Genomic DNA, 9,961 nt, shown 5'->3' on the forward strand with positions numbered 1-9,961 from the left:
TCTGTTTCGTTTTTTCTTCTTTTTTTTCGGAAAGATAAATGTAACTTTAAATCTCTGCTTGCTGGAGGCTGTTTCACTTTATCTTCTGTAATGTGACTTGAGGTCAGGAGAAGATCTCACTCTGTAACCCTTGGTGATCATGGAAACTCTCATTTTGAAAGGTAGATTTGAGCTTTATTCTGGTGTGAGACTAAAAGACTGTAGTCGAGATGTGTGACAATGCTGTCTCTCCACCGTCGTGGCGCTGTCTTTGTTTCACAACACATGATGTACCCTCTTAAGAATTATGTATTTCAAAGATTAGACATTCATTAGAAAATTGTGTTGTTTACAAAAATTTATTCATACAAATCTTACAACACTTTCATAACATTGAGAAACGTAAAACCCCATATAAGGACTCCTGTGTGTATAACGATGCCACTTGTACTACGGTTCACTTTTTAAAACACATAGTCTTCAGATAGATAAGAGATTAAACATTGAAGTAAGGCGTTTGGCGCTTTCAGAAATATCAACAACAGGCATTTATATGATCGGAACAACATCTCTGTCTTGCTCTGAAACTATTTTGTTCTTAATAGTGATGCACATAGTTGTAAATAATATGTTGGGGCTATTTTATGATTAATAAATTACTGACCAATATCAAAATAATCAACAACACCTCATAATCGACAGTAACAAACACTGCTCATTGTTCACAACTCTCAGACACTGAACACCCCAAACTTATGCACACACACACACACACACACACGTTGCCTTTTCCATTAACATATACATTCTGTTCATTTTATATTGTTATACTCAATATAAATTGATGCCATGCTTTAAAAGAAAGCCTAATTCTACTACTACTCTTGGGGCGGACTAAGCTGAGCGAACAGTATGAAAGGAAGTTTCCATGTAAGCTCATGGACTGCAGCATTGTAGGGCCACTAAAAATGCCATCTGTCACTTGTGGCAAATTATTTGATTTGATTTTTTTTTTTTTTTTTTTTTTTTTTACGTCGAAGCAAGGCACCAAAGCCAAAAGCTGTTTCCACCTTCACATGCACATTCAGTCACCTCACACAAACACACATCCGATGCATGCTGTAACACTCACGTGAAATGAAATGAATGCTCACCAATATTCAAACTCACTTCCGCACTCACATTCAAACAAAGCCTGTTGGATAAAGCCAAAATTGAAGAAGGAGTGTATTGATAGTTTCTATGGGAGGGGGGAGCAGGCCACTGATTGGATTGCAGAGGTGCATACAGTTGCATTTGCATAACATTGAATAAATACATAAACTGTCTCCATAATAAACGTCAGTGGGAAGATCCCTCAACTGGAGGGCTGAAATTCATCCACCTCCATTCAGAGGGGCCTATTCTGTTCAAGCATCCTGATACCAAAGTACACATTTTAACATCTGATATTTTCTATCGGGCTCATTGACCCGATGTTACTTTGGCAGGTAAAGAGAGGCGGCGGGGTTCTCGCCTCTTGTTTGTCTCTGTATCCAGGTGGGACAACCTCTCTCAGGCTTGTCACCGTCTCAGCTTTGTTTTCTCTCTCTCTCTCTCTCTCTCTCTCTCTCACATACACACACACCCACATCGTCTCTTTGTCTCCAGCTTTGTCTTCCTCTCCATACACATCTCTCTCTCTCTCTCTTTCTCACCTAACACACACTCTCTCTCTCTCTCTCACCTAACACTCTCCCTCTCTCTCTCTCTCTCTCTCTCTCTGTCACCTAACACTCTCCTCATCTCTATATCACAACATCACTGCACAAACCTCAGTAGACATCTAACACAGATCAGATTTGTCTTAACAAAGAATCACAGCACTGTCAAATCAGCTATTATGCACGGTGATCTAGAAGCAAAATAATCTTTAAAAAACGCTACCAGGACAAAGGCAATCGACAAAGAGGAAGGGGGGTCCAGTGTCACGTCTTATGATATCCACAATGACAGCAGCAGGGGAGCTATAAATTCAACAAGTCAGTGCAGTACCCGTTTCCACCACCTCTAGCCCTCCTTGTTCACATTTCCAACACATCTGAAGGGGGGAGTGGTTCTGAAATAGGCTTAGCACAGCCCACCTACTCAAATAGCACAATCCAAAAAAAGCACGATGGCATGCAGTTTCTAAGCAAAATCAGCAAGGAGTCAGTTTCCCCATGCACCGATAAATAAGAAACATCGTTAAATATCCCTAACTGTAACTCAGATGCTACCTTTCCGCTCCACCTCTGGTCACCAAAAAAATGCTTAATTTCCTGTATCTTGTTCTGGGTCCGTTCTGAATATCTGTAGTGCTGCCCAAAGACAATCAACAGTTGAAGCACATTCTTCCAAATAATTCTGTTGACTGAACACAGACAACAATATGTGCACTGTGTAATTTCTATACTGTACATAACACACACATATGGAACATTCTGAACACAGCACGATGTATCTCCCCACAGTAAATGACTTTGAGGCAAGTGAGCAAGCAGTGTTTGTCGCATTAACAGAAACTTGAGTGCTTCCTTTATCTCCAGTAAAGGCAATAGTGCCCTTGCAAAAGCCTACAATTAAATTTCTGCTCAAAAGGGGGTCGGATTTTACCACCAGTTAAATGAATGGTCATGTGAGTCAATCATCAAATGAGAGGCTGTTCAACAAAAGCCATGTGAATTGCCCTGGAGGGGCAGCAAGCTACATAAACCCACAGAGCTCCCATTAAGGGAGCGGGGAGGAGGCTGGGCAAGGGCAACATCTATCATTTAGGATAAGCCCCGATATGCCTCACATAGCATGCTCACTGCTTCTTTGGGCCTGTTTGGAAAAACAAACAACACTAAAAAAATAGAACGTTGGTTACAAAAATAAGTATAACATTCAATACTTTGATTGTCTTTTTAAAATCTATTTATTTTCTGCATATGTAGATGACCTTTAAAGATGTCAAGCGCATAATGTTGAAGGTGCACAATTATCTTTTTTTTTCTTCTTTTTTTCTTCTTCTTCTTCTTATAATTTCTTCTTTTTTTTTTTGCCATTTTGTTTTGTTTTCAACATCTCAACATGAAAATAAAATATTGGTCCACAAAGTATATAACTGTGCGGTATCAAGTGCTTTTGTACAAAAAGAAAAAAAAACGATATTATTATTAAAATATTCATTTTAATGGCTTTACTTCATACATAAATACATGTTAAAAGAACACAGGCGCAATCCACTGGTTGGTCAGATATATCTGAATGACTTTGATTTAACGACGGATGTATATACACAGGAGGGCATGTGGCGCTGTAACAGCGCTACAAATAGGCAAGTCGGCGTCCTTTGTTCCTAACTCTCTGTCTGTACCTTCTTCCCAGAACCGCTGCCAGGTATTTCTGCACGGCCATCTGCTTTCTATAGCGACTGTAGCTGTCGGTGAAGATCCCATCTGAATGTCTTTTGGATAAGGGCTCTGACTCTTCCTCCATGCTGTTGTCTTCACTGGAAAACAAAACAAAACCAAAGTTCAAGCTGCAGCCTTCCACTTCTCAACAAATGTCCGCTGTTTTTGATTTGACATTTTAGCTTTGATAATATCTTCATCTTGCCATGATGCAAAGTTGCCTACAATCATTATTAATTCATTTGTTGGGGGCCTGTTATGTGTTTTTTTTCCCTCCTTCTTTTTTTTAAAGGGGCGGCAAGCAAGACAGTGTAAAAAAAGAAACAGAAGAGTTATTTTAAGCGTTTGAGAAAAGTTATACATTATTCATTTCTGCTCATTGTATATTCTGACGCATGTTCTCTTTTTTTTTATCAGAGCGTGGGAAAACCAAATGAATTGGATGGATTAATCACATATAAATTGAAGTGTATTTGAACCTAAAAAAAAGCTGACCCTCAATGTTAAGGGAGGACACTAGTCATGAGTGCAGAGCTATACGCCACAACAAAAAACAGAAACAAAATGAAAATGACGAGACGGGTTTTTTCATATAGAGAGAGTTACAAAAAAAATTAGATTGAGAAAAACAAACGCACATTAAATGATAGACAGTGATGTAGCCTGGACTTGTGTAGCGGAGAAACATAAAAAGTGATGACTGCAGGTGAACGCTGATAAGAAATGCCCTTACCCTGCACGAATTGTCACCAGAGAATGCAGATAATGTCTCGCTGTTAACTGACCCAGGATCTCCCTCAAGGCTCTATCTAATTCTTCCTCAGCATGCCTTTCTGGTCTGAGATGATAAAACGCCAAAACACATAGATTATCAGTGACTAAAAAGCGCAGACAAAATGATCAAAAGTAGCCTAAAATGTCCCCACCCACCCGCAGTTCCAAAATCACATCAGGTGCAATTAAATCGGAGCCTCGCAGGTTTTTTTTTTTTTTTTTTGCACACAGACTATCCCCGCGTGTGCCGAGCTTTTGATCTGGATTATTCACAGTATTTGGAACCAACATTTTAGGCTACTCGGTATGGAAAAAAACACTGAACAAATAACATGAGAAACTCTGGGGGAAAAACAAAACAAGCAAACATTATAGCAAACAGCAAAGAAGTCATTACAAATGGAATCCAGCTCGGGGCTCGAGCTGCGGTGTGAGGGCACGTTTACCTCTTCTCCGGTGGGTAGTACAGGGTGTACGCGTCGTCGTTTAAGGACGGAGGGCTCCGGATCGCGATCTGATCGCTATCAAAACCCATGTCGGATAAGGAATTGCCGTCCTCATCGAAGGCGTCGTTTTCAAGTCTGAAAAACGGAGAGCATTCATCACTAATCTGATCCGTCTGGGACAAGTGTGATGCAGCAGTGAAAGAATGCCAATATATCTGCATCCGTTTTCTAAAATCACTGGGAGGTTAAATGCATTAGAGACAAGGGGAGAGAACGAAAACAAATTCAATATCTGGAGGTGTTTTGGAAATAAACCCAGAAAACGAATTATTTAAATGTGACCAACAGATAATGCCTTCAAATGTGGTAAATGTGTGTAGCTTCGGTTTAGTTATTTGTTTAAATAAATAAATGAGTTTCATTCGGAAAACAAATATCTGATTTTAATTCCAACTCGGTGCTGCTGCTTCCTACACAGGTTGAAGCCTCATTAATAATTTAAGAATCGAAACAAAGGCTGTGAAAATGATCACACTTAGTGAAGGCGTGGAGCCAATTTTTTATTAAAAGAATGCGGCAATTAGAAATGAAACATAAGAATCAATAAGAACCACGCCCAAATTATGGATATGCTTTCCACAGAAAAAAAGGCAATACATGTTAAATGCATAGAGCTCTCCTATTCCTTTTGCCTCGCCTCTCCTTGGTGACGCCAGTCCACCGTCATCTCAAGGGCTATCAATTGCATTGACTGCACTCTCAGTTTTAATAAGGGGAGTTCTGTGAACCGTCCCACCGGACAGATACCTCTACGCAATTTCCATTGTCATTGTGCTCACAAGACTCGCATTTGCGTATGTGTAAATTATTTTTGTTTCCTTGCGTTATCCCCCTCAATTATGTGATTTAAAATTGCGCGGATAGGTTTTTTTTGCGCAATTACGCACACTTGTTTGAAATAAAAGTGCACGAATCCAAATCTTCAAACGAGATGAAAAAACCATTGAACAAAGTGGTGTTTAGCAGCAACATGCATCAGTTAAAAAAAGAGAGACTATAATCAGGTTATAAAGAGCCACAAAACACGTACACCTACCTAATCTTAGGGTAACTTAGTCCGATAGGTGTGCAGAAGACGCTGTAGTGCATTAAGATTCCGTAGACGAGCAAGATTAAAGTCGCTTTACTCGAACTGGCCATGCTGTTAGAAAATGGAGGAAAAAAACAGACGTAACATTAAACAGGTTAGTCACTCCTAAAGAAATAACATGCTGGCTCTTTGTTCGGTCAAATGCACATGCTGTACTTCTCTTATGACAAAAGCTGGATCGGATGTAAGCCGGTTTAATATTAATAAGGACACACTCAAACCCCCCTCTCTCTGTTTTATTCATCCCGTTTGGTAAAAGTTTAACTGTGGTATTGGCACCGAATCATTTGCATGCAGTGCCAAAGTAATAATTTTAAAAAATTGAGGAAAAAAAACAGCTCTCCTTGCAGTGCAGAAAAAAAAGGAATAATTTCCATTATTTATCTTGCTTCCCGTCAATGCATTTCTCCGCGTGTAAAGACAATCCGCAGATAAAGCACATACCTATAGCAGGGAAGCAGGCAGAGCGCTGTGCTGTTGGACGCGATCCGGGCGCGGCTGTGGCAGTGTGTGTGAGAGAGAGAGAGAGAGAGAGAGAGAGAGATACGGTTTCTTTCTCACGGCACTTCTTTCCTGGCTAAAGCGCCTCGGTGGTCCCCTTATGTTCCCCTCACTGCGGCGGGTCTCACTTTCAGGCGCAGTTAAACCAGTCGCACAGCACAGGTGCACTCAGTGAGAAAGTGCGCTGAACGTTCGTCAGCATGTCGCTGCTCTGAACTTTTGTTCTGTGCTGTGATTCCTTGGATTTTTATCTATGTATCCTAAGCCTTGCCCCCCCCCCCCCCCCCTCCATTCCCCTCCCCCCTCCAGTATGTCACATTAAGGATGCTATAGACGTCATCAAGTTTGCCTCCCGGAATAAAAAAAGTACAGTTCCTTCCTCATCGATGCATCCGTCAACCCCCCCCATCCACCCCACCCCACCCCAACCACACACCCACCCCACCCATCAGCCCACCTGCAATCTAAGATGGAAGTTTGCTTCCAAACTTTTTTCTTTTTAAATATAAAAATAAACTTTAAAAAAAGAAATGTTTGTGAATGCCATACATGAACTTTACGCACGACGATGTGACGGACAATACAAATCAATGTGCCACTGCGACAGGTTATTTCTCACGCGTCATCAATAAATCAAATTAGGGTTTTATGAGTATGACAGAGCTGGGAAATGATCTTCTTTGCTGGTGATGGTGGTTTCGTGTGACTGGATGGTTTTGATGGAGGGGGAGGGGTGGAATCAGACTTCCGCTGACCAAGTCCAAGGCCTCTTGGGAGTGGGGAGCAGACCAGTGTTGAAACCAATCGTCTCAAATTGCAGCTTTCTCTATTTAGTCACTTATTCTAATATCCAATAAGTGTTCACTGGATATCGAGGAGCTGACTGTAATAGCCGTGCAGTGGCCGCGCCGAGGCCTCTGCTTATGCGTTAGATTGTTGAAATAAACGAGGCACGTAATCTGATTTGAAGCTGGTGACGCAGGATGCCGCTTCAGAAAGCTTTCAGCCTACGTGGCTTGAGAAAACGGTCCACTCATTTTCTCAACATTGTTCTGAAATTATCTGTATCTCTATAATGTGCCGAAGGATACGTTAAAACGAAAAAACTCGAGATAAAGGCGTGTATAGCTCCACTGTAATACATATGTGTCAGTTAACCAAGAATATATGGCCTAATTCTTTCCACCTTGATTAAAGCCTTGTTTGGTAAGTTCTTTGGCAATAAGTCGAACCACTTTACGCTTGCGGCTTCTCTTTAATATGGTACTCATTGTTTGCTAATAATACAGTTAAGTATAAACGTAACCTTAATGTTCCTGACATATACACAAGTTATGAGGCTTTTAATTTGAACGGGTTCTCGCCTGCACGTGTAACAAATCTAATTTGGCTTGGCGGGCCTCTACCGGGCTGCAGGTTACTGCGCCTTGTGATGGAGCTCCGTTCAACGCGGAATCAGACCTCCAGCTCACCGACCAGTCGAAGAGGAGGGATCACGTCAGCGTGTTGTTTACTCTGACGCAATGTGACGAACAGAGCCCGCAGCCGCCGCTTCCCACGAAGAGCACAACTTAATTAAACCCCAAATGTTTTGAATGGAGCAGACCGACAACATTCGGCCGGATGCAGCGCAGTAGTCTGAGCAAACGGCGCCATCGTGAGGACAAGAAGAGAAGCACGCGAGCCTGGTGAACACGTGTGAGACACGATGAGTCAATGCTCACGTTTGCTCGTCGTGAGTGAGGTTCACGACAGAAAAATAAAACCTGTTTTCCAGAAGAACAAATGGGAGGCCTCATCCCGACACTCCCCGAACAATGTATTTTATTTGGAATGCATTTTCAAACATTTAAATGTTATTATAACCTTTATGTAATCGGATATTTCGTTGAGATCAGGCACTATAGCATTCAATCTAGAATCCAATACGTTATTATATTATTATTTTTATATACGATGTTTGTTTAAATGTTAGACTGGCAAAGGGGAATTTATTGGGTTGATTTCATTGCGTTCTTGGTTAATTGTAATACATATCTAAGAATTACACTCAATTCATGTTTCACTGTGAATGTTTTCTGAGAGCAGTCTGCATAGATACAGAAAGTCCGTTTTTTGTTTGTTGACGCATGAAAAAGAAGCAGTGACGCGACCCCTTGTTGCATGTTGGATGTCTGAGTTCTCATAGTGTTTATTTAATAAACCGGGAGAGGTGATCGTGTTGTATGGAAGATTCAAAATGCCTAAAGGAAATTTCACCAAGAAAAAAGGTACAAATAAAATATACATTGTTATGTGTAGCTCCAACACTCTCTTGGTCACGTGGGCCCATACGTGTTTTTTATTCAAATGACCCTTCGCCAAGTTCCGCCCCTTTGAACGCAAACCGGCCAATCATAGCGTCGGCCCAGCTCCATCCAGGATCCGACAACGACCTGTTTCTGCCCGGTAGACTTTTGCTTTATACTGATTGAAACGGTGAATAAATGACTACCTGGCTTGAGAGGAACGTGTGGTTCCTTCATTTCACTGAGTTATGCCTCGGCCGCCAGGTCATGTCGTGGCTCACTTGTACTCTCTGATCGGAAGTCAGTTTAGCTTCTATCATCAGTGCTCACATTCTCTACTATTACCCATCTCAAATAGTCGAATTATTGTCTGCCAGAAGTACACTGTAATACCAATTAGACACAATGTACTTCGGGCACACATCACGTTGTATTTGAGCATTAATCTTTATTTTTATGATAGAAAATACATATCTGTGAGGAAATGGTCTAACGGTTACCTGACTGTGTACGCGTGTGTGTGTGCGCGCGTGTGTGTGTGTTTGTGTAGTACATCTTGTTACCCGCAGGGGCCGCTTTTGAGACGTCTCCCAGGGGACACTTCCAGAGCCGTCTGCGCGCAGTGCAGTCCGTGTCAGTAGGTGTCAGCAAATCACTTCAAACTCAATCTAAAAAAGCTACCATACTAATTGTACCTGCAGTGTTGAAGTGTTGTCGTCGTAGTTTTTGCTCGTACAAGATGTTTGAGATGCAATTTGAACATGACCCTCCCCTCTCGAAAACAGCTTTGTCCTGGCTTTTACTCTCTTTTTTTTAAAGAATCATTTAACTGTCCATATATAGCAATAACATTTGCCCAAGGCACACTCTGTTTCCCTTTGGAAATGTCATGTGACTGACAGAAAGTTAAATCGGCTATCATACATAACGTGTTAACTGCCAGTTTAACCAATATGTAAACTGCCAGTTTAACCAATATGTAATGATAATAGAAGTAATAGGTAGGCCCATTCATCTTTGCATACGACCTGGGTGCCAGATGCCTGCACAATGTGCACATATAGCGAATAAGGTTCAAAGGTTAAACGGCATGATACAACATTGTTATTAATTTCTAAATGTACTATTTAACTATTTTTACTCGATTTGGTTGAGTGATACAAATGAGAACAGTTTTATATATTTGATAGAAAGCCAGATGGTGGATTGTCTCCTCAATCTGTGTCAGGGATGTCGGCCATATTGGTCACAAGGGAAAACCATTCAATAGGAGATGATGATACATTCATGTGCCATCGAAAATAATAGAACATGCCGGTATGGAGCCAAATGAACGAAACTACAGAGCAAGAAAAAGTTATTGGTGAAGTGCTGTTGCTTTGAATGGTTTTGGGCGAATGTTTTCAC

General features: G+C 41.2%; 1 protein-coding gene across 2 annotated transcripts; it reads right to left on the reverse strand.

The window, feature by feature from the left end:
* Nucleotides 1-336: 336 nt before the first annotated feature.
* On the reverse strand, nt 337-6,494 carry adcyap1b (adenylate cyclase activating polypeptide 1b). Of its 2 annotated transcripts, XM_034555822.1 has the most exons (5): nt 6,210-6,494; nt 5,712-5,816; nt 4,616-4,750; nt 4,129-4,233; nt 337-3,493 (listed from the first exon to the last, which is right to left on the reverse strand). In XM_034555822.1, the coding sequence occupies exons 2-5, from the start codon at nt 5,813-5,815 to the stop codon at nt 3,310-3,312; spliced, it is 528 nt and encodes a 175-aa protein (XP_034411713.1). In that variant the 5' UTR covers nt 5,816; nt 6,210-6,494; the 3' UTR covers nt 337-3,309. The 2 variants fall into 2 exon arrangements, with proteins under 2 accessions (XP_034411713.1, XP_034411714.1); XM_034555823.1 differs by lacking the exon at nt 4,129-4,233 and having other exon boundaries at nt 3,061-3,493; nt 6,210-6,487.
* Nucleotides 6,495-9,961: the final 3,467 nt, after the last annotated feature.

This window comes from Cyclopterus lumpus, chromosome 17 (genome assembly GCF_009769545.1).
Source record: "Cyclopterus lumpus isolate fCycLum1 chromosome 17, fCycLum1.pri, whole genome shotgun sequence".
NCBI lineage: Eukaryota > Metazoa > Chordata > Actinopteri > Perciformes > Cyclopteridae > Cyclopterus > Cyclopterus lumpus.